Genomic DNA, 24597 nt, shown 5'->3' on the forward strand with positions numbered 1-24597 from the left:
ACCTCACTGTGGAAAAGCAAAGTGGAGCCGTCAAGCCCGAGAGACATAAATTCACAACTTGTTTAATGCCAGTTAGATTGCTTTACATGGAAAAGTTACAACGCTCTATTTTTTTTTTTTTCCCCACCATATGATGCCTTATATATAACAATGCCACAAGGTCGCAGACTTTATCACACAAACTCTGGGAGGACCCTTTGCTCAACCCACCCGCACGGTTCAGCACTTGCAGGTCACACACTGAAAACAGAAGCTTACATTAGCTTTGTTCTTTTCCCTATTTAACACACCGCAGCACACTCCAGCCAGCCGACAGCAATCACACCGCTCGCCAGCATGAGCCGAGACGCACACACCCAGCCACCAACACACACCCTTGCAGTGGAAGACCTGCAGAGAGCACTTCTGGGAACTCCACTCCTGCCTTGGCAGCTGCGAGCGGGGTGGAGGAAGGAGCTTGTGCCATGCCTGAACAGCTAAGTCAATCTGAACAGCTCGTTCTCGCCATGCTCGTTAGCCAATTCGCTCAGCCGCAGATCAGCCATGGCTTGGAAATCACTAGCCCTCCCTGCCAAGCATGATGGGAGAAGTTGCAATGAGCCAACTTGCTCCCAAAGCAGCTCCAAAGTGAGAAAAGTGGGAGATGTGGTTTGTAAAAGTCCCTGGCAAGAGAGGAGTGCGATGCAGGGACAGAGCAACAAGGGGCCATGTTCCCCCTCCCCCCCAGCACCTGGGGGTGCAGCTGGATGCTGGCAGAGCAAGGAGCACCAAGCTGCGGATGCAGCACACGCCATGCATGCCCAGACAGCGCTGCCCACTGCCCCAGCAGCTCCTGGGACTCCTCTGGGGAAAGCACCCATGTCGTGGGGCGAGAAGCAAGGCCAGCCCTCTACCCACCATCCCTGCAGGAGTGCCAGGGCAGCTGCCACGCTTGCCCCATGCTGCTCCACGCCGCGGCTGGAGTGCCCGGCTCCCTTCTCCTCCTCCTGCTCCAGAATGGGCACAAACCAGTGTGAAACCACCCCACGGCTGAGACCTTGTGTGTCCCCCCCCCCCCCGCAATCATCTATTTCTTCCTGGAGAAACCAGCATCTCCTGGGGGTCTGCATGTTGGGATTTAGGCAGCAGACTATCCACAACAGACAAGAAAGTCCACAGCAGCAGCTACCAACCACCTCCAGCTCTGGTGTAAACACCCCGTCCCTGGGCTCTGCTGCCCAACAGGACAGACACCTGTGACAGACCACATCTTGCTGCGGGTGGCCTTTTACTTCAAACCTGCTTGCCAACTTAATGATCTGACTGAATTTTAACAACTCCTCAGTGCTCTGCGGTGCTCCTTCCACATGATGAAGTTTAACTGTGCCAGTGAATATAACAAGCAAGAAGAGAGGGCTAGGAGGCCATCAGACGATTTTTAAACAAAGCCCCATGCTCCTGCAGCAAGAACGACAATAAAGTAGTTGTGTTGAAACCACATTTCAGAAATTACATTGAAATTACATTTTGGAGGCAACCGAGGCTGTAAGATGACTATGTAGCTGCCAGTTTGGGCTTTGGAGGCTCAGTGCTGCCAGACTGCTAAGGAGCGGCAAGCTCCCGGAACACGAGCTCCTCACGAGTGCCTCCACGTACCTGCGACACACAGAGGTAGCACCCAGAGCCTGATCCAGGCACTGGTGTAACGGCACACGCGGTCAAGGCTGTGGTGAACAGAATGGCACCTCACTGCCTCTCTCCCCACCAGCCTTCCTACACCTCAGAAGCTCGCCCTAAGGATACCAGTGGCACTGGGGAGAGACAATCATATTCCCACCACCACCCGTACAGTCTGGTTTCAGGGAAAGAAGGAAAAAAAAAGCGGGGGGGGGGGGGGGGGGGGGAAGAGAGAAAAGTATTGCCTATACACTCTACAGAGAACAGGTCAAGGTCTATATACACAGCCAGGAAAATCCAAAGGCGAACAGGAAACAGCACTCACATCCCAGTGCACTAGAGAGAGGGCAGGAGGCAGGCAGGAGGCAGGCGCACAGCAGGGAGAGCATTGGCACATGTACAAAGTAAGACAGGAACAGGCTGCTGCGAGCGTAACAGCTTCTCTTTAAATTAAAAGCAACACATACACACAAGTGCTTTGCGTCACATCCCACGGCACTCATCACGCAGGCTCCAAACACACAAGCAGGCACTCTCTTCCCAGACAACTTAAAAAAACAAAACAAAACAAAAAAAAAAACCCAACAACAACAGGTCCCTGGCTTTGACTTGGAGATAAAAAACAGCAACACTTCTTCCTTGCTTTAGAGAAAGAACCCCCCCTCTCGCCCAGACGTGGTGTTTCCCCCCTTCCAGCCAGAAGAGGCCATGCTCTCTCCAAAAGACAGATCCACATGAGTCGTTTTGTTTCTCAAACGCATCTCAACTGCTTTTGTCCTCAGGAAGACTCCAGAGCAACCAGCCTGCCACAAATGGCACTGTGGGAAGCTCCACATGCACGGTGGTTGTTGGTTGGTATTTTTCTTTTTTAAAGCCATTGTTTTTCCTTTCTGTTAACTAAAAGGATCAGCCCAGAACATGCAATAGCAATTTCAGAACTTTCTGAATGTGCTCCCTCAGAGGTGGAGCCTCTTCAAGTCTCCTCCAAAGTTTAGAGCCCAAAAATGTATGTTTGAAGGCAGCTGTCAAGCATGCCAAAAAATCAAGCTGTCTTACAGGAATGATTGTATCAAGTACTACAGTACCTATTGGGGAAAAAAACCAACCAATCAAACCAGCAAACAAAAAAAACGGAAAATAAGCAGTTCTCCAGTTTCTTCATGTAATGGGGATACCAGGCTACAAAAAATGCCCTTAGATAATCAGAGAGGCTAACGCCCAGCCTGGAGCCTAGCCACCTTGCACCAGTTGTATTGAACTAGTCTGGCTGGCTCCTACCTCCAAAGATGTCCATCCAAGAACAGGGGGACCCAGAGCAGCACGTTAAACCTGTTCCCACATAGGCAAAGATACTCTCATCTCTCCCAAGAGGGGACAACACAGCAGCTGGGATGGCCTTGGTCCGGTCTCAACGATCCATGTCATACATGTTTTCTCCAGTATGCAACATGAGGGTGGGAGGATGCTGGTTTAACATTTCTCTTGTACCCGTTTCCCTTTATGAAGGATGAATCCATAAACCTTTGGCAGTTCCCTCCCCTCCCCAACCCCATCCCAAATGCTGCCCAGCATGGTTCACAAGCATGTATTTAATTAGCATCTGTTGGGTCCGTCCTCCAGTCCCACTGGCACTCCCTCCCCTTCTGGCTGATCGTTTGGGGTTCCATGCACACCAAGGTAGTGGTTTTATCCTGGTATGTCAGGCTGTAGTCTCCTGGGTCACAGTTTATGGGGTTTATCGTATCCTGGTAAAGAGGTTGAGAACGGATACAGACTCCTGACAAGAAAAGACAAAGCAGGTTCTAAGTAGTCCACAATTGTGCTGCAGAGTGCCTTTTTTAAAAAAAACAAGCAAGCAAACAAACAAAAACCCCCAAAAAACCCAACTGCTAATCTGGTGAGGTATCTCTAGCTCAGGGCATGATCTGAGCTCACCATTCAAAGTCCAATACCATAAATATTCCCATGGGTTTTTTCCAACTGCTAACAAGGAGCACGGCAGGCAAGCGTGCCACTCCCACAGCTTTGCACAAAGCCGTACCCCAGAGCCATCAGAAACCAGGGGGACATGCAGCAGTGAGCAACACCAACTCCCTGAAGCTCATTCCTTAAGATCTCTCTGCCATTGTCCACTGCCTCTGCCAGACACCCAGAAAAGCTCTCAGAGCATCTGGCACAACCTGCTTTCCGTGATGGTGAGTTGTCAGTGGCAGCATCCACGATCCCTTTTCCATCCAAGCCACCATTTTAAGCAGTTTCCTAAGGAGCTAGGGGATAATAATCTCTGAGGACCAGGTCAGTTCATAGCAGCATGCTAGCAGGGAAGATGGTGGGCTTGGGGTGAGCTCCCTGAAATGCTGCTACGTTCAGTAGCCCTGTAACAGCCAGAAGGACGTTGTGCCACACTGCCTGGGGCGCAGAGAGGCAACCTTTTATATCATTGGATGACTACAAATCCCTTTATATTTCAGCAAAGTTTAACCCTTTGCTGCATCCAGCCCTTGATCTGCAGGATATGGTGAAGAGATCAGAGGCAAGGCAGCAGAACAAACTTGGACTGAATTCACCCCCAAAGGCTGAGCCTCCTGCAGGACACAGCTGCAGCCATCCACACAATGCATCCTTACCTTTGTTGAGCGGGTTTTACTGAAGACGTTCCAGAAGCGCAAGGTTTCGTCTCCAGCTCCTGTAACTATGGCCTCCCCATCAGGGGACATTGCCTAAGGCCAAGAGAGAGCAACCTTTAGCATCTGTTACATTTTTGAGGTTGAAAACAAATCTTCATTGGAATGCATGAGAGATATTCAACTCTCCTTCCTACTTGGCTGGCAGTGAGAAACCAAACAACTACCTCTGCTTTCATGTGCCTTATTCAGTCTCAGTAGGTGCCAATTCGAGCACTTGCATCTTACTTATGCAGCTATGGAACACATGGGTGGAATAATCATAAAAAGGATTCTTGTGTTAAGAAATCCAAGCCATTTGTAATTGAGGCTATTCCTCTCCAGATTATAAATATGCGTTAAGGCGGGAAGTGTGATATGACTGGCATTTGCCAGCTCTATTAGTCACTTACATTGGAATCTACCTCACAAAACAGTTATCAGCACATTTATCATCTCAGTTATGAACCCGCTGAAAGCCCTACGTAACAGTAACAAAGCAGGTACGAGATCAATGTGGATTAACTGCACCAAACATTTTAATGACAAATTAGGAGGACTGAAAGCATCAAATTCTTCCCCTGCTGGCAGTCACCAGTGAAAAAGCGTGCAAGTCTTAAGGGAAGAAGAAGAGATGCTTGTGCTTCCTCAGAAGAGTTTTGGCAGGCTCTGCTATTCATTAATAAAGCCTCACATTTCCATAGCAGCAAATCAAAGTATCCCTTGCAGGCAAGGAAACCAGACACAGAGTGTTTTTCATTGCTTCTAGGGCAGCGTTCATATCTCCGCCCAGACTACAGGCAGCTTACAGTGCCACTGGCACTGCAGCTTTGGGTCTTATCTCAGCATATGCACAGCCAGATGAGCAGCTACAGAACTTTTCGGAGATGTGGCCATTGCTTACCAGATATAAGACTCGGTACGAGTGCCCTGTTAGCTTTGCTACTTGAGTTAACGAGGGGTATTTCCAGACGAGGATCTGGTTCTGCGAGTATCCATGGGTACTCACCTGAAAGGGGAGAGGGAAATATGCATCATGCTTCCTAACACAAGACAGCTCAGGAGCAGGACTGCACAGGGAGGAACTTACTAGCTCGTTGGCGTGTTTCGACCAGGCCAGGTTGCACACTTGCGACCCAGTGTCGATGCACTGCAAAGGCTGCCCGGTAAGCGTGTTCCAGAAGCGTATGCAACGGTCAGCTGTCCCACCGCCAGAGGCAAGGAGTCCATGCTGGTGTGGAGACCAGGCAATAGCTTTTACTGCTGCAAGATGCTCTGTGTATTGTTGGACAGGACTCAGGCTGGAGTGATTCCAGACAAGGAGCTGGCAAAGAGGAGAGAGGTGATCAAATTTGTGCTGCAGTCATGTGTCCCCAACACCCACAAGCCACAATGTTGCGCCGGGACTGATGAGAGCAGTTGGGCAACAAGATGATTTCCCACAGCTCTGCCCAAGCACATGCATCTCCACTCTGCACTTGCAGCCCTGAAGTCAGTCCCACCCTGCCACCACACTCAACTGAGGAGCCATTCTACCACTGGGCCACAAGGAAGCTAACAGTCCTTAAGGTAAGCTTATGAAGCCAAAGACACAGTGTCACTGAACATGAACTTAAACCCTTCTTTTGTCTTTATGGCTGTATTATTCCAGAACACATTTAGAAATACGCTCAAGTTCATTAGAAGTTATTCTGAGCAGGAGGAACTCTGTACAAGCACGCTGTCACGCAGACACTGGGCAAATTCACTACCTAGCAACCCACTCCAAAGGGCTCTGAACACTGCTTCTCTGTAACAGATGCTTCTTCCATATGGTGCTCAGTGAACTACAAGCCTGCGTTACAGGTATTAGAACTTAGATAGCTCTAAACACCATTTCCTTCTGCATACATAAACATTATTGCAACAAACTTGACTGGATGCTACCTAAACAAAGTCAGGAAGTACAGCTCAGCAGTAGCTTTGTTGAACTCAAACGCCTGAGTAAAGCTATAGATTTAATTAGCCAAATACAGAAGCAAAATTAAATCTGCCTTTTTAATTTCATTAGAGAGAGGAGACCGAGTACAAGCTTAGCATGATTTATGCTTCGACACAGTCCAACAACTGAAACAAAAGCCCATCTCAGAGAGGCCGAATATCTTTAAAGAAAGGGGGTCAGACATTTCTTGGTGAAGACCTAGAGACATTATGCTTCACATGACTCCTTGGAAGTACTATACCTTATTATCATTTCCTCCAGAGGCCAGGAGCTGGTGGTCTGTAGACCATTTGAGCCCACAGACCTCCTGCCTGTGGCCCTGGAGCCGCCGCTCAGACTGGAGGGGTGGGGTGCGTATGTCCCTCTGAAGGATCATCCTGTCTCGACTTCCAGAAGAGAGCTGGTCTGCGTTCCATGCCAAGGCACCTGTAACGCAGGCAGAGCATAAGAGTATGTTGTGGGAGTCCTGTGCAAACAGGTAGGCAGAACACAGCCACCACAGTTGCCAAGGTTTTAACAACAACAACAAAAAAAATCAGTGCTTAGGGACCTCCCTTATATCCACTGTCTGAAGTCCTAGAATAGCATACAAAGAAAGATTAACCTGCACGAACTTACTGAAGGTATCACTAATGCCATTTCACAGTGCAGTAAAGCACAGAAATAGAACTTGGAAGGTGCCTTGACTTCCCAAATCTCACTCCAGCATTCAGATTCATAACGCCTCTGAGCAAAAAAGAAATGAACCCCGCAGAATAAGGGAACTGGAAATCTCAGTGTAAAGCAGCCTGCCTGCAGGGCTGAAACCGGAAGCCAGTGGCACTGAAAAAAGATGTTGTAACCAAACCTAAAATGCCTCAGACATGGAGGAAACACCTGCTGCAGTACTCAAACACCACCACACCCAAGATCAGAACACCACAACTACTAGATGATAATATTTTGAAGACTGCTTAAGATATAGCAGGGGATAAATATAAATTCTGGTACTTTTTAAGTTCTGCTGTTTCAAGTAGATCCCTTGCTTACAAGGAAAAAGTTCAGTCATGAAGAAACAAACCATGTGAAACCTCTGCCTCCCACCTCCTTACCAACTCTGGCTGTGTGCCCCTCTAGCATGGAGAGCTTTTTTCCTGCAGCTGCATCCCAGATCTGTACAAAGCCCTTGTGAGTGCCAACAGCTACCAAGTTCCCCTAGACAAACAGAAAACCATGATCAGTAAGGCCAGTCGAGGCAGACATAAAACAAAAGCTAGAAGCTGAGGAAGAGACTTGAGATAAATCCCACAAGATGGAAAGCATTCAGAGTTCTTCCATCTTACATCTTTTCCCTACTGAGAGGGCCAAGCAGCCTGGCTGGAACATATTTATTGTAACATTTTATTGTCAAGAGTTGGAGAAACAAACTGGCTCCTTCTCCCTCTCACACCTCTTAGCAAATGCCTTGAGAACCTCAAGATACAAGAGGTTGCTCTCTATCCCCTCTCATTTAGCAGAGAAAAATAGTGCAGACAGGACATCACATTTCAGTTGTGATGCATACAGGGAGTTTGGGGAAATACGGGAAAGTGGCCCAAGAAGTTAAAGCCTGTGAGGAAGAGCTGTACAGCTACAATGATAGTGTCTAAATTACAAGCATTTCAGCTATCATTGTTGACAACGTTATACTGACCCGTTCTGACCAGCCCACAGATGTTACAGAATCTCCTTCCACAGAGAGATCACACAGTCGGGTTACCTTGAAAGTAGGACAGAATGCAATAAGAAACACTTGTTATTGTCATACTACACCGTTAGCTGTCTCACAGACTAGTACCTAGTTTGGGACAGAGCATTACAAGTGCTGAATCCCTCACACAGCACATTCCATAGCTCTGAAAGATGCTACAACTGGAAGAGACCCATGGCAACAGGTACTTCACTCTCCAGACACTGATGATCACTCACCTGGCTAGTACAAGCGCTCCATAGGTAAACACAAGTCCCAAGGCCAACGCTGAGGACATTAAGAGAGGACCAGTCCACCAGGTTCAGGTAGAAGTCATCCTGCAACTCTGGGGCATCCAGCACTTTGAAAGGAATCTTTGAGATTTTCCGAGTTGGTTTTCGAGGTGATCTTAGCAGCTTCTGACTATTTACAAGAACAGATACAAAAACAACTACAGGATCTTATACGTTATGGCAGATGGTAGACACAGATGTAGCCGCTCTTTAAAGTGTACCTGCTTTTCTATAGAAATGCACAGACACAGAGGTCGCAAAATTCTTTCCAGCAGGTGAGACTGGAAGGAATTAGGTTCTGCTTCTATAAAGGAGGTAGGGAGCAAAAAGGTAAACTGACTACTGAAAGCTGGCCAAGACATATTAAGTATCTAGGCAGGTTAGGCACCTGCAGAAATTCTTGGAACTTGACTGTCCCTACTTGTTATCTCCCCAGATTTCCAAAACCAATTCGCATTGCAATCCTGGGTGCCTTAGAAAGAAGCCCTAGAGAACCTCACTGAATTTTCTGTCCCAACCTTCTCTTCCTGCAGTCTGTGGAGAATTAGTGTTACCTTTTGTTGCTGACAGGAGACAGGGAATACGGTGAGACCTCATTGCCATCATCTGGACTAGAGCGTTTTGTGCTGAGCGAATACTGCATAAAGAAAACACATCTAGTAAGAACCCCATCACGCCCAAGACCTAGGGGATCACTAACAATGCACACTGGTGCCCAATGCCTAGCTAACTTCAACACACACAGTCAGATTTTCCAGACTTTTCAGTTCCTCCCTTCTCCAGGTGCTCCACAACCATACAAAAAAACCTCATCTCCACCAAAGTCCAAAAGCTCGATTTGGTGATTTACCACACTGTCCAAAAAAGCTTGGTTCCAACTCAGCTTCCCTGCCAGTACAGAAATGGGAAGTACGTAGCTTGCTGCAGATAATTATGTTCTGTTTACAGGCCACCAAATTTTGTTATCAACAGCTTATCTTAGTCAAGCCACAACGCTAACTCACTTGCACTAGCAACCTGGCAGAACTGTGTGTTTTGCTGCTGTGACGCACACGTGCAACCTCCATTGGTTTTAATGCAAAGTAAGCAACTCACAGTGAAAAGAGACTTCTTCTCCGGGGTGGACGGCTGAAGCCTCCTGTCTTCCGTCTGTGGGTCTTGCACCTTCTCAATCCCTGCTCCTAAGAGTTCATTCTTCAGCAAGGCAGAGTAAGCAAGACCATCTGTGAACCCAAACAAGCACTTAGGCAGGGGACTCTGAAGCTGCAAACAGCTCTGCAGGGAGTGGCAGGATCACGTCTGCCTGACTTGTACATTTGCAGGGCCTCTTAATAAGCCTGGGCCCCCAGTCTGGAATCAAGATTAGCAGCAAGCTTCCCCTCCTTCCACTCCATCAGGGAAGTGCTTCCATGGCACAATAAGTCAAGAGATACAAATAGCCTCTTGCTTCCCAGACGCTTGTCAGAAGCCTATTGAGGTGACCTGGTATTCACTTGCACGATGCAGTCATTTCCTAAAACAGCAGCATGAGTTTTTGCATAAGCATGAAAGTGCCAGTGTTGCCTTGATTTCCAAACTTGCCAACAGTTTGAAATAAAAGCTACAGGTGTGGCACAAGTGAACAAGTGGTAGAAAGGTGGTCTCACCTTTGCCATTGTCCGATGTAGCATCCTTTGCTTTTCTGTTTTGACTTGGAGATTTTTCATTTTCCTGAAAGGGAGAAACATGTTATCACCATACAGAAACCTCATGATATATGTTAAGGTAACAAACGAAGAAGTCTCCTGGACAACAGGGGCAGCCTGTTTGAAGACATGCATTCAAAGGAACTCTTTTGGGGCAGAAGACCATGGTGCAGAAGATAAGCAGAGCAATTATGCCAACCAAAACAAAATGCACCATTTCGTCAGTTCCAAGACTGAGCTGTAGAAGAACGGAGCAAAACTTACATTTATTCTGTGGAAGTTGATGCTCCAGTTGGCCCCAGCTCTTGAGGGAATGAATCTGTCACCATGCTTACTGGGAGAAGACATCGGAGAATTGGAAGGCGTCAGGGTTCTTCTCATCTCTGCCACCTGAATTGAAGAATAAGACACACACACACACACCAACAATTGTTGATCACAGCAGGGGTCTGAAAAACATCAACGAAGCCTTGTCAAAGCTGAATATGCCTAAGCAGAAAAGCCAAGCATCAGTTTATCCCCTTAACAGAACTAGTAAGCACGTCAGAGTCCAACTGTCACAGGAACGCCTGTCAAAAGAAGCAATTAAACAGCCTCTTTCTCACTGCTCCTTCTGAAGCTGACATTGTCAAGGCAAACACATGGAAGGCTGGAGTGGGGCAGACTGCTTGCAGGGTGAGCAGCAGACTCCTCAACTGCAGTCACATTCTTTTTCATAGAATAATTTATGTTGGAAAGGACCCCAGCTCAGAACAAGGCTAATTTCAAAGTTACATTGAAGGTCATTGCCTCACCCAGTTGAGTTTTCAGTACCTCCAAGGACAATGACCCCAAAAGTTCCTTGCTGCAGTGTTTGGATGCCCACACTGTGAACATTTTTTCCTAATATCTAACTGGAATTTCGCCTGTTGCAGCTTGCATCCATTGCCTCTAACCCTTCCACTGTATACCTCTGAAGAGAGTCTGAGTCCATTTTCTCCATCACCACCCACCAGCTAGTTGAAAGCGACAATTTCACCCCTCCTGAGCCTCATCTCCTCCAGGCTGAGCAACACAGGTCTCAGCATCTTCCTGCTCCAGCCCCCCAACTATCTTGGTGGCCTCCGCTGGACTCACTCTATCTCGTCAAACCCTGTAGTTGGTTTATTTGTTTGTTAGACCCCAACTTTCTATGTTCCACATATACTTACTGAGATTATTTAGTAAAAAGGCATTACTGACCTATATAAAAATATCTTAATTCCTTTTTGCAACCTGAACTGAGTTAATATATTCAAAAGCTTTGTTGAAGTCAAGTTGTTCAGTTATTCCTAGAGCAGCTCAGGAAGTCACACCTGCTCACAGCCCAACAAAAGACTAAGGTCTGCTTCAAAGAGGTCCCATATCTTTCAAGAGCTCAAGTGAAAACAGTCACAGGCAAGACAGACAACAATTTAACAGTCAGACTAAGACCATTTAGTATAGCCCATTCATACTTACACATGGCATTGTGTTTTCATTCTGGATGTTGATTTGGCGTAGGAGACGTCTCTCATAATCCTGGTCCATGGTGGAAAGCAGAGGGGCTGGGAACTTCAGCAGGCTCAGGAGTTTATGTTCATGAAGTCCAATCAGCAATTAGTCTGCTGCAACAGACAGGGGAAGAAAAACGCCAAAATATTATACCCCTTCCCATAGAAGCAGCTCCTTCAGAATCTCCTAAGCCTGTTCTTTAAACTTGAGACCACTTTTCCTATCCAGAGCATTGGTATCAAGCTTGTGATACAGCACAGCACAGGGCTGCTAATGAAAGCGTTCTTCTGTATTATTGCCCTTGGTTGCTGATTCACATGAGCAGGCAACCAGCATTTTGTGTCTGACAGGACCTCAGCAGGCAACCAGCACAACTGGAGCAGAGACTGTGATATTCAAACCCAGCCTGTTCACATGAACTGCAGCAGCACAGTTTAGCAACCCTTCAGTACCTGGGCATGGAAAAAACAGACACCTACAGCCTATCCCACCACAGCCAGATCCATACGTCAGGCCAGAGGCATGACAGCAGCACACACCACTACGCTGAAGCTGGTTGGGATACTTTTAGCCATGTTAGAAGCACTGCAGACTTAGTATCACACACTGCAGGAACACAGGTAGCTGTGGACTAGGTAGCCCCCTGGGTTAACATTCAATGTCTGATGTCGGTGCTGTCCCAAATATTCCTCTTGGCTAGCATAAAGCTAGCTCACTTATGGCTACACAGTCTATAAGCAATGTTAAGCATCTTTCAAGCATATGCTTTAGGACAGGGCTGCTTCATAGCCTAGATTTGGCTGGCTAGATTACACCATGCATCAATAAAAAAAATTAGCTAACACTTCAGCGAGGATATGTAGTCACAGCCCTTCTCCGAACTCTGAAGGGCATGGATCCACATCGTTAGTGCCCAACTTCCCCAACTCACACACACCTCATGCTTTGTCCACAGCTCATACCGACACAAAAATGCCAAAGCCAGAAGAGACGTGCCAAGGTGGTCTTTTAACCCAAGATAAACATCTCCAAAGGGAAAGGTGGAATCTAACACACACACCACACAAAAAAATCCCCACAATACACAGGCATCTGGAAGCCATGCAGAATGTAAAGGGATTTTGATTCCCTGTTACTGTATAAACATTTACTCCTGCATCTGGCCAGAGTCCCAGCTACAGAAACAGAGTTGCCTCGAGATACAAACTTGTGGCAAAATCCAGGAGGCAACTGCACACAAACGGCTGTGCTGGGAGAAAGCTGTCCAGGGACGAGCTACACACTGCCACGCTCAGGGCCTGCCACAAACTGCCTTCAGCTTCCTCCACCAGCGGGTAAGGTTTGCTGTGAAAAGGTTTACTTCCAAGAACAGAAAACCTACCCAGGGTTTACCATTAAAAATTAGAGGCAAGTTACCAAGCTAAGAGGGGTACAGCAGCACATACTGTAATCCAGTGAGATGTTATTAAGTATTACAATATTCTATGAAATTAGCAGCTTCAAAGCGAGATAAAGCACACAAACTCTGGACTACAGTCATCTGTTAGCTAGCAGAGCTACTTTCCTTTTATCTAAGCCATTTGTTAGTACCGAAACTTGGACTTCTTACAAATGCTGAAATGCAGAGGCCTTTTCTTCCTTGCCATTAAGCATGCCAACACTTTTACAGGAGCATCCCTGAAATAGATCGTGCCAAGCTGTTTCTGACTACACCTGCTTACCTCTGCCACCTCCTCCCCCAAGCTTTTTTCTTTTTTAATTTATTACATTTCTCCCATATGTTCTTTCAGAGGCAAAACTGGAGAAAGCTACCAAATTTAACACTAATCAGCTTCCACCAAATGAAGTGAAGAGTCTGAGATGGCATTATGGTAAGTGAAAAGTTAGAAAAGTCTGCGATGTTATTGACAAAGGAAGTTTAAAAAAAATGAAAAAAATCAGTGCATCCCATGTCAAACACTCCTTCATTTTCTAGTGTACTTACCACTATCCTCACCTACCCGTGATGTACCAAATCTACCTTAGAGGTTAACAGAACCTCTCAAACCAAGCATTTCAACAAAATGCCCCCCCCCCCCTTTTTTTTCTGTTTGTTTTGTGTTTTAACACCATGAATAAGAGAGAAAAGCTTGCAGAACCCACATGAGGAGCGTGATTCAGCTGGGGAACACCACACATTTCAAGTGTCTTCCCAAAACAGCTCAGCACAGTATTCGTGAGAGATCTAGATCCAGTTATACAGCAACGTGACATTTTTAAATCTGGATATGAAACACATTTGCTTTTAGAGCTTTTCATTTGAGTTCCCATCTGTACAAATTTCAATTACAACTTCTAATCAGAAATATAGCATACACAGAGCTAATAACAGAAGAGAACATGGCAATAAATATTCAGTACCTGAATAATGACATGTTTTTACCTCAAAACCTGTGCTACTGAATACAGGCCCAAAGAGAAGGTAGCATCTCTGGTTTTGGGTAGGCCCTTGCTAACCTTAAATTTGTTTGTGGGAAGTGGGTGGGTTTTCCATTTCCCCTGAAGCAAGTAAGAAAGGATTTGCCATAAGGACTGGGAGTATGTGCACTGTAAGTTCTCTTTCAGTTGAAGAAATAAAAGATCTCCAGGAGCTATATGTTACATACTCTTCTTGGATATTATTCTGTTACCAATTATGTAGTTCATGCTTAGAGAAGAAAGGTGGGGTTTAGTGGAGGTTTTTTTGCTTCCTAGGGAAGAATTTGTATTCTGACTGTATTTGCCTCATGCACCTTATGTCCTATCTCTGAATTGGCTGGATTTTATCACAGTTCATATTACTTTTAGAACAATACTTCTAGGCAAAGTTAGGGTACTGAACCAGTGCGTTCTGTTCTTTTTCTTGACCCAACCTTAATGTATTCAAATACTTAAATGTTTTTTCTTGGTAGGGATCTGTTTTTAATAAGCCAGCATGCAGAATGCCAGGGTTGGCAGGGAAATGAATGCAGTTATTTTGCAAAATTGTTTCTCTGTTGTTTGAGAGGCAGCCTGTGCCTATTTGGATTTTTAGCAAGTCTTGAAGTTGGGGTAGCAAACGTAGGCTGTGTTGGCTCTGTCAATTCAAGTAGTGGCCTACCCAAGCAGAGCAAGAGCTGGACAATCCCTGACCCTTTTTTGTTCTAGAAATCATTTGTGCCCTTCTTCAGACTGGAAGGTAATTGGGTAAGTGTTAAACATTAGAGGTGCTGATGAAAGGGAGAGATTCTGAGAATACCAAAGGCAGGAGAACTTTTAAATGTAAAAACTGAATGTATTTCCAAATTTAGACAGGGACAAAAGGGGTAGAGGATGTCTTGGTAATTCAAATACAATTAATGTAATATTAATCCTTGGTTTTGAAGCATCTGAAGCCTGAAAAGGGTTGTTTGGGTCTTATTTACTACTAAGCCCCAAACAGCCCCAAAATTTAGAGTTAGCAAGAGCCTACCCAAAACCAGAGATGCTACCTTCTCTTTTGGCCTGGCACAGGTTTTGAGGTAAAAACATGTCATTATTCAGGTGCTGAATATTTATAAGCTCTCAGGAAGAGCCCCATAATTTACCAAGGGGAAAAGGATGGAGCAAACAAGTACTTAGTCCTTTAAGTCATGAGCAGCAGGATTTGAAATCAAACCCAGATGTCCTGGTTCCCCAAAGTCCCAAGTTTTCATCTTCCAATGATTCATCTAAAACCTATTACTTGGCAACACTTGCAAACCAACAAGTTAAAGATCTCAGCTGGCAACAGAAATGGTAGTCCACCTATCCATGCCAGCTAAGGAGCCCTGCACCCCTTTGTGCCAGCTCCGGCCCATGGCACATGCCAGTTTGGCTCACCAAGATGACAAAAAACTAACTTGGCCCCAAAGGGCAGACGTTTTCTCCTGCTTTAGTAAGCAGCACCTCCACCTCAACCTGGAGTATTGTAAGAGCATTTCTAGCTATGGATTCTTCTATTTCCCAGACTTTTGAACAAGCTGTTAAGTGGGGGTGAGGGGGAGCTAAAACACAGCATTTTTGCTATGTAATAGTGAAGCCTATTACAAATGCATCCAGAACACTAAAGCCAGCTTCACAGCGCTAAAGCAGACATTGACAAGGAGCAAGATCCTCTGTGCTTGGCCAACCTGAAGAACTGCTCATCCACATTTAACCCAGAGTAACAGAGTTTACACATTATGCCAAACAACCAATCCTTTTAAGTAACTAGCCTCCTTTCAAAAACAGCAGTAGTACAAAATGTTAAAGCCTTGTGTAAGTTTTACCAATATTTACCTTTTTAAAACTACAAGTATGCAACTTCTTATCCAACGATTTACTAAGGTATTAGCGCAAAAAGCATTTATAAAATTAACCATTTACAAAAGTATTCCCTATACAACGGAAGCAGGTAAAGCTTTATTTCAAAACAAAATACAAACTTTGCTGCCTCGCACTCATCAGAGAAGATTGTTCACAGCTAGGTATTGCACAGCAACCGCATTAACAGCAATGACAGAATTACTTCAGTGTTATGGTGACAGACAAGACCTCCACCCCTAAGCCTCAACTCTTGAAGGCTGCAGAGAGATTCAATACTCCACCAATAAACCAAGACCCTGTATTACTGCAAGAACCATCATATTGCATCAGTGTATTTCAGAGCTTAATATGTCTTCCCTGAAGGAGGGTCCTGCAAAAATCCATGTTATTTCTGCCTTTCCAAAGCATCCTGCAAACAAGCACTTCCTGCCCAGGGAGCTCACAAACCCCTTTATACGCTTGCTACCATCAGCTCGAGAATGCCCCTATTCAAAAAATGCCAACTTTAAGGTGACCAGCAATAGGCACAAACTGAATTCAAGTTTGATTTGAAAGCCAGAGTGGCTCAAAGGCATAGCCAAGACGCTGTTTTCATCTCCTGTCTGCACTTAGCCTCCCAGTTTGTAACAGTAGTATAGAAGCTCGAGATGCTGCAATTGCATACTAAGCTTAGGAGATGAGCGGTATGCACAGCTATCTGCGCCTCCTTTCACCTCTGGTGTCAGAAAACATCACCCCTTCCTCACGGGCAAGGGCCCAACGTGTAATTCAGACTGGAGGTGACAAGTGACTTTCTGCAACTCACTGCACCTCCACCTGCGCTCACAGGCAAGCTACAAGACTTGCCACAGCCCTCCAAGCCTGCTTCTGAAGCTAACTGAAGGCTTTGTGTCTACCTTTCCAAAGCAATGTACAGTCCTACCAGGATGACAGGAACTCTGACCAGCAAACCGCAGGGCAACGGCACCAATTTAGGACGCTCAGGTCGCAGAGTGCTGCAGGAAGCCTGCGTGAGCCAAGGATGAGGTATTCATGACAAAGAGCTCTGGACATGGCATGGACTTCCACGTGCCAGCAGAAACTCAGGGTTGTAACACCTTCAGAAACAGCAAAATCTCTGTCTTTGGAAGAGCCTTTACAAAAAATAAACACCCCCCCCTCCACTAATAAATCTTCTCAGTACACCATTACAAAAAAAAAAAAATTTCACCAGGATTTTCATACACAAAATCGTTGCTCTTAGATGCAAGCCCTCACCTGCAGGGAACACTCCAGGAAGCCTACCAAGAACATTGCTATTGCTGCCTTTTCTACATAGATGATGCTCAGATATTACCATCGCTTTCAGCATAGGTGTTCTTCGTAAATCCCCCTTCTCTCCACAACTGGAAGAAAAGAAGGGAAGCCGACAGAGTCAAGCCTGCAGCACTGCGCTCAAAAGACAAGTACATTTTCAACTGTTCAACTCAAGACTCAAATACAAGTGTGACGGTCAATTACAGAGATCAGACTGTCAAGAGTCGGCAGCTCCCTCCACTGTTGTACCCATGCAGCAGCCAGGCCCCTAGCTGAGGGGGTTCCAGGTTTGCTTCAGACAGCTTTTAGTAAGTTAGGAGAATTGTAGGTTTGTTACTTTACCTTCACAGATGACGTTTTCATTCAATACACATCTCACTGCAGCATACAGAAGTCTGTTAGGAGCACAGGGTTTATCTAAGCAGACATGACAATTGTGTACTTAGCAGGTGATTTCTCAGAAAATCATCACCATTAAAACCCTTTTTATTGCCTGCAAGTAGTGATTATTTCATCTTTTCACCATGCTGCTCCATAAATAGGAGGGCCATGCCTGCTCCCAGGGAATCCGAAATAAAGTACAAAGTCTTCAGCAGTGCAGGAAGCCATATGCTGGCAAATACGCAGAACGTTAAAATATAGTGCGTGCTCAATGAGGGGTCACCTCTGTGTCACCTCCTGCCTGTGGGTCAAAAGGCAATCTCTACATCTAATTAACAGAAAGTCTCATAAGAGGTTGATCTATTATGAAAGCAAAAGCAATAAGAGGCAGATGTGACAATTAGCAAAGGTACCTGGGTTAAAGGTAGTGTTTGAACACCTCTTTCTCTCTGGCTGTTACAAAGGCTCGATTAAAGCTCTGAAGGCCGAGTGAAAGATCAAGTTCAGCTCTGGCAGATCATGCTTGAGAAATACCAAGTGCTGAACAAGTTCTGCTACTCCCATTTGCTCTGCTGCTCCTGCAAATGTAATGCAACAGGTTCCTGCCAGCTGTGACTCTGCACTCAGGCAGAGTGGGCGCGAGACACTACCCCTTTCTGGAGGTGCTAGAGAACAGGTATGCTGGGGAAAGAGTTGGGTACAATTTCCTCAAGTTACTACTTGGCAAAGAGGGGATACGCATTAACCTCGCCATGTTCTGCTCTGAGATTTCACCTCAGCCCATGATGCAACCTGTGCCAAACTGATAGGCCTGGATGCAGCTACCCTTCCCAACTCACGAGGTGGGGGAGTGATAAAAAAACCACACAGTTTCTCTGTACTACCTCAACACCCAATCTCCCCTCGGACATGAGGGCTGAGCTACTGGCAGTTTCTGGCCTCTGTGGAGGCAGCTGGCCGAGAAAGCAGAGGGCAGGTTGCAGCAGCAGCTCTTCTGTTTCTGTTGTCACCTGATGGCAGTTTTTCCCCACGTAAACACATATTTTGGACAAGTCACTGGACAGACAGCAGAAATGGAGGTTCTGCTTTTGGCTGCTCATCAACCACCATATGATGGTGCTCATTTTGGTGATTACCTAGAAGATATTTACTCATTTATTCTGCATACCGCAAAGTGTTTACTAAGAAGGAAGCGGGGATGGATGAAGTACTTGGACCTTAGGGATAGGGGGTCTTTATAAGGGTGGAGTTTTTCCATGTTAGGCATCCTAGACATAAAGAGGACTTACTTAGGAGTAGAGGGAAGCACAAGAGAAAGGCTGCTGTATGCATTTTGTAACATTTTACAAAACCTTCAGGGCTTTTTTTTTTTTCTAGTAGTTTATACACTCGATAAGCATGGCAATTTTTCATAAACCTACTAACTTTAATAACATTCAGTTTCCCTTCAAAAAACCACAAAAATTCACAGAATACAGTCGTCCGATTATCTTACATTTCAAAATGGAGTACAAAGAGCTAAGAGCATCAGCTCTAGATAAAAGATCTACTTTATCGGAAGCCTTATCAGAAGTCAGTGCACTAAAAGCCAAGATTAAAAATTCAGCAGCAGCCTTGTCCACGGAGCTTTACTGAAAAGGCCAGGCAATTCAAAAGTCTGCTTCATCATAAAATTTAAGCTACTGAAGGTGCAATGGTGCCCTGGTCAACCCACAAAGGAAAGTCACAGAAGTTAGAAAACACAGCAGCTTCAGTCAACAGCCCAAGAAAATTCTGCTTCTGTATTAAAAAAAAAAGTCAGTCTTTAATATGAGATATTGTTGCCAGCAGGGGAGTTGCTCTGTGAAGAGCCTTTGGCATAAAATACTAGGCTAGCATCATTAAAAACACTAACTCAGTAAGAATCAGCACTTCACAAGAAAATGAGCATAACGCCTTCAAGAGAACTGCAAATCAAGGAAAAAAACAATTACCCACACAATAAGGCCTACGACACCTTTGACAGGTGACTCCAACATGACCGAACAGACCTTGCCACGCTGTAGCGGCTCCACCAGCAGAATGCCTGCCCTCTCACCATGCCTGGAGGGTGCTCAGTTTGGACTTTTAAGACTTCAAGCCTGTAACTTGCTGAACGTGCGCCCTGCTTCCACTTGCAAAACGTCAACCACACATTAAGAAAACCCTAACAAAAGACACGGTGGTATTCGGCTCCCTCAGACACCCAAAAAGCCATCAGCTGGACCACAGCACGTCACCAACTCATGCTGTGCATAAACAGGTGACTTCTGAGAAAAGTTTCTGTCGCCGCTCGGTAGTTCTCGTTAGTACCAGAGCCCACACCACCCAAATCTCGGCCACCGCTCACGTTATCAATCTGATCACGAAGGCAAGAACGGGTGAGGACGCAGGAGCTGCACTGCCCGCTGGCTCTCGGCACGCCTGGCCCGAGAAAAGGTCTGCGGCAAGAGCCCGGGGCCGCTGCGGGCGGACTCGGGCTACGCAAGCCCCGGGGGCTCCGGCCGCACCGGCGTCCGTTAGCAAAGGCGCCCGGTGCGCGGGAGCGGTAAAGGCACAGCGCAGTAACGGCGGCACGAGCCGGCCCCGGCCTCTCCAGAGGCGTCCGCGGCGCCGGGACCCCCGCTTACCCGGCGGAGGCTAACTCCCGTCCCGCCGGTCTGACGGAGCCACGGCCAGAGCGGGGGAGGGGCCCTCGGGAGGGCGAGACGCCGGCACCGCTCGCTAACCGCCCCCGGCTCCGGCCGCGGGGCAGGCCCAAAGGCCGGGAGGCCGCCGCCACCACCACCGCCGCCCCTCGGGGCCAGGACGCCCCGGCAGCGCCCGCGGAGGGAGGGCACCCCCGGCCGGGCCCCGAGCCGCGCCGAGCACCGGCTGCCCCAACCCCGCAGCCGGGCCCGCCCCACCCGGCCCGGCCCGGCCCCTCGGCGGGCCCGGCCCCGCCCCGGGCCCACAGGCCCGCACCCCCAGGGGCCGGGTACAGCCCACCCCACGCCGCACTACCGGCCCGGGGCCGCGACCCCGCCGCCCGCCAGCCCTACCTGCCTGCCTGCCCGCCCGACCCGGCCCGGCCCGGCCCCGCTCCGCCTCCTCCTGTCAGTCTCCGCCGGCCCCAGCGCGCCCCAATATGGCGGCCGCCCCCGCGGCGCTGCCCCCGCCCGCTGGCCCCGCCCCCTCTCCCCCCGCGCGCGCGGCACGACGGGAGCGCCCCGCCCTCCCGTTCGAATCAACACAGGAAGCGGCGGCGCGCGGCGCCACGGCAACGGCGGCGGCGCGCCGGGCCCCGCCCCCTCAGCGCGGCCAGGACACCGGGAGGGGCGGAGCCTGGCGTCACCTCCCCGCACACTGACGTCATGGCGCCGAGAGGGCTTCCCGTAGGCGGGGGAACGAACCCTCCTCGCCCGGGCCTCGGGCGCCGGCTGCCCTACGCCGCGCAGACTCCGGTTCGGCGGGCCGGCACCGGCCGCCCCGCAGCCCGGGCCGGAGGCGGTGGTTTGAGGAGCGGCCCCACCCCCGGGAGACCGACCGGGACACCGACCGGCGGGCTGAGGGGCCGCTGCTCGGCCGGCAGGACTCGCTGCCCCGAGCCCGGCCGAGGCTCCGGGCCCTTCCCGTGTCCGCCCCGTTCCCTTCACGCCGGGCCGGCGCTGGCGGGGCTCGGCGCGGGAGGGAGCGGAGGTTTCCCCCGCGCCGTGCCTGTCCGCGGCGCGCCGGTGCCCCCGTAGCCCAGCGCCGGCCTCCCACCGACGGCCCGCCCCGCAGCCCCCGGCCGGTCGGGGCTGGGCCCCCGCAAACCGCGGGCAGGCGGCTCCCCGGTGCCAACCGGGCGCCTCTCTGACGTTCCCCTCCGCATCGTTTAAGGCAACGCCAGGAAGCGGCGGCGGCGGCGGCGGCTAACGACCGGCCACCGGCGGCGGCGGGCCCGGGGCGTCCCTTTCGCAGAGCCCCGGCCGCCTCCCAGGCGCCGTACCCCGCCGTTCCCCGTTTTCTCGCGGGGTGCACAAGGCCCCGTCCCGCCGGGGGGGCTCCGCCGGAGCGAGTCGTCGTCGTCCCGCCGCCGCCGCCGCCGCCGCGGCGCCCGGCCCGGCCCTTCCCAGCCCTCCCACAGCCCGGTCGCCGGTCCGGCCTACGGCCCGGGGCAGCCCCGCAGCCTCGCCCCGGCGGCGGCAGCGGCCCCGCCCCGGCCCCGCCGTGACCCCGCGGCCGATCACTTCCAGGGCGGCCCCGGCTCCCGATTTGAAAATGCAGGAGCGGCTGCTGGTGCTGCTGTGCGCGCTGGCGCGGCGGCGGGCGGGCGGGCGACGGGCCATGGCCGGGGCCGGGGCCGGGGCCTGGGACGGGCCGCAGCGGCGCGCCTGGCTCCGGCACTACTACAGCCAGCGGCAGAAACGCCTCATGACGGTGACCGGGAACGGGAAGGGCGCGGGGACCCGAAGGGGGCGACCGATGGGGGGGCCGGGAAGGACGCGGAGGCGCCAAGGAGGGGACCGGGGGGGGGCCGCGACCCGCGGGGAGGGGGTGGTGGGGGGACACGGGAGGACGCGCAGGCCGCGGGGACACAAAGGACGTGGGCGACGTGTGGGACGTGAAACGGGGGCAGGAAGGACGGGGGACGCGAAGGACACGGGGGGGGGGACAGAAAAAAGGGGGAACGGGGGGATGCGTAGGGGACAGAGTACAGGGATGGGGGGCTCGGGGGGGGACAGGGAGGCACAAGGGGACACAGGCCGCAGGGCCACATGGGGCTGGATATGGGGGACAATGAAGGATGTGGGGGGGGGACAGGCCACGGGGACACAAAAAATGGGGAATAGGGGGATGTGCAGGACGCAAAGTACAGGGATGGGGGGACATGGGGGTCACAAGGGGACACGGGCTGCAGGGCCACATGGTGCTGGACATGGGGGACACGAAACACAGGGACACAAAGGACACGGAGGGGGGGACACACATGGAGGTCACAAAGGGTAGGGAACATGGGGCTCTGTGGGAAAGGAAGGACGAGGGGACACAAAGGACATGGGATGTGAACCCAGGCAGAAAGGACAGGGGATGCGGAGGGCACAGGGATGTGACATCAAAAGTGGGGGACACAAAGGATGGGGGCTGTGAAGGGCCTGCGGACACGTGGCAGCGAGGACAAGCTGTTGGGGGGGGAACGCAGGGAAGCCGCTTCCCTGGGCAGTTGCCGAGGAAGGGGAAAAAAGCCTCTTTTCGGCTAAAAGATGTTTTTTAGAATTTAGTAACAGAAAAACAATTCCTGTGGAGGGGCCAGGAGCGCAGGCACTTGCTCCCTCTTTCAAATCATGACCCAGCCCGCAGTTCACCCGGTTGCAGGAAAGCCAGCAATACCTGTTAAAAAATAAAACCGCAGAGCAAGTGGCCGCCCTGAAAGGGGACTCCTCCGGAAGGCTCCTCGTCTGTGGCACCTGGGCACCTTGTCCAGGGCCACAACTCTTGCCTGGTGGCTTTGCCATGGGGTTTCGCAGGAACAGGAAAATTTGACCCGGTGGTAGTGCCGGTTGGGACTGCTGGCCACATGGCACTGGGTGTCCTCCCTGCCTTGAGCAGGTCGCTTGAGCTAGGTGGTTGTCAGAGGAGGGGGGGGTCCCAGTGAAGCGCGGGGTGGGGACCCGGGAAGCGCCGTCTCATGCCCCTCTTGTCTCCCTGCCACGCTGCAGCTCCTGATCGCTCGCCGGAGGAGAACCAGCTGCTACTTCTACCCCCGCGCCTGGCCCAGCATCAGGAGCGCAGACTGGTGGGAGCGGGTGGTCCTGAAGGAGTTTGGACCCCAGGACTGGTTGGAGAAGTTCCGCATGTCTAAGGAGACCTTCTTCTATGTCTGCAACCAGCTGCGGCCTGGACTGGCTCCGCACAGTGCCCACTTCCACCCCACCCTGCCCCTGGAGAAGAGGGTGGCCGTGGCCCTGTGGCACTTGGCCACCAACGTGGAGTACCAGACTCTCAGCCCGCTCTTCGGCGTGGGGCCCTCCACGGTGCAGACGTGCGTCCGGGAGGTGAGCTACGCCGTCGTCTTGCTGCTGAAGCCCCTCTACCTCCGGCTGCCCAACGAGAAGGAGCTGGAGAACATGGTGCGCATCTTTCGCACCCGCTGGGGCTTCCCACACTGCATCGGCGCCCTGGACAGCCTTCACATCCCCATCCATCCGCCCCTGCGCCTCAGCGCCGACTACTGCAACGGCCAGGGCTGGCACTCCATCCTGACGCAGGCCACCGTGGACGGGCTGGGCCAGTTTTGGGACGTCTCCACCGCTTTCCCCGGCAGCATGGAGAACAGCGCGGTCCTGGAGAGCTCCAGCCTGTGGGTGCTGGCCAAGGAGGGCCGGCTGTGCCCCAACCCACCCAAGCACTTCATGGGGAAGGCGCAGAAGTACGTGCTGCTGGGCGATGCCACCTACCCCTTGCAAGACTGGATCCTCAAGCCCTACCAGGAGGACGAGAACCTCACCCAGCGGCAGCTGCAGTTCAACTACCGCCTGAAGCGGGCGCACAGCGTGATCGAGAACGCCTTCCTGCGCCTGAAGGCACGCTGGCAGATCCTCCTGAAGTGCGACGACTGCAGCCTGGAGCTGCTGCCCACCCTCGTCCTCGCCTGCTGCATCCTGCACAACGTCTGTGAAGCCCACGACAACCCCTTCAACGAGGAGTGGCTGGAGGGCACCGAGCCGACCGAGCTGCCCAAGCCCTGCCAGCCCGCACCTGCCGCCATGGAGGATGGCCGGGCTGAGCAAGTGCGCGAGCTGATGTGCCAGTACTTCGAGAGCTGCGGGGAGGGCTGACGGGGCCGGGGGTGAGAAGAAGCAGCCCTGCGCGTCCTTGCTCATGGACTTCCCGCAGACTCCGGCGAATGTTGTTGGCCCAGCAGCACCCGGCTGTTCGGCGAAGGACTGCACCTTCTCGCCTCTGCCGAAGACTGCTGGCAGAGTGAGGAAGGCTGCCGGCCATTCCTGGGGTGGGGAGGGGGGGGCGGCTGTGTCATGCTCGTGCTGGTTTTGCTGCAGTGATTTCAGGCAGTGGAATGTATTTTGTGCCCTTGCTCTCTTCCAGGGTTTAAGCGGTC

At 50.6% G+C, this 24597-nt stretch overlaps 2 protein-coding genes across 2 annotated transcripts; one reads left to right on the forward strand and one right to left on the reverse strand.

The window, feature by feature from the left end:
* Positions 1-46: 46 nt before the first annotated feature.
* FZR1 (fizzy and cell division cycle 20 related 1) lies at positions 47-20306 on the reverse strand. Its single transcript, XM_069790052.1, has 14 exons — positions 20147-20306; positions 11466-11611; positions 10251-10376; positions 9948-10011; positions 9397-9524; positions 8856-8938; positions 8248-8431; positions 7973-8038; positions 7392-7494; positions 6542-6726; positions 5410-5643; positions 5224-5328; positions 4284-4376; positions 47-3433 (listed from the first exon to the last, which is right to left on the reverse strand). The coding sequence occupies exons 2-14, from the start codon at positions 11532-11534 to the stop codon at positions 3392-3394; spliced, it is 1482 nt and encodes a 493-aa protein (XP_069646153.1). The 5' UTR covers positions 11535-11611; positions 20147-20306; the 3' UTR covers positions 47-3391.
* A 586-nt stretch (positions 20307-20892) lies between these two features.
* On the forward strand, positions 20893-24591 carry LOC138686508 (uncharacterized). The gene is made up of 2 exons (XM_069790061.1): positions 20893-21917; positions 23198-24591. The coding sequence occupies exons 1-2, from the start codon at positions 21759-21761 to the stop codon at positions 24314-24316; spliced, it is 1278 nt and encodes a 425-aa protein (XP_069646162.1). The 5' UTR covers positions 20893-21758; the 3' UTR covers positions 24317-24591.
* The last annotated feature ends 6 nt before the right edge of the window (positions 24592-24597 follow it).

This window comes from Haliaeetus albicilla, chromosome 8 (assembly GCF_947461875.1).
Source record: "Haliaeetus albicilla chromosome 8, bHalAlb1.1, whole genome shotgun sequence".
Lineage (NCBI taxonomy): Eukaryota > Metazoa > Chordata > Aves > Accipitriformes > Accipitridae > Haliaeetus > Haliaeetus albicilla.

Bases quoted from the DNA above. Each gene is read 5' to 3' on its own strand.
- FZR1 (XM_069790052.1), bottom strand. From the start codon at position 11,534: ATGGACCAGGATTATGAGAGACGTCTCCTACGCCAAATCAACATCCAG. The intron at 10,012-10,250 runs GTAAGTTTTGCT...TCTCCCTTTCAG, and splicing joins TCAACTTCCACAGAATAAAT to GAAAATGAAAAATCTCCAAG. The intron at 6,727-7,391 runs GTAAGGAGGTGG...CCTGCGTTACAG, and splicing joins GGGGCACACAGCCAGAGTTG to GTGCCTTGGCATGGAACGCA.
- LOC138686508 (XM_069790061.1), top strand. From the start codon at position 21,759: ATGCAGGAGCGGCTGCTGGTGCTGCTGTGCGCGCTGGCGCGGCGGCGG. The intron at 21,918-23,197 runs GTGACCGGGAAC...GCCACGCTGCAG, and splicing joins GGCAGAAACGCCTCATGACG to CTCCTGATCGCTCGCCGGAG.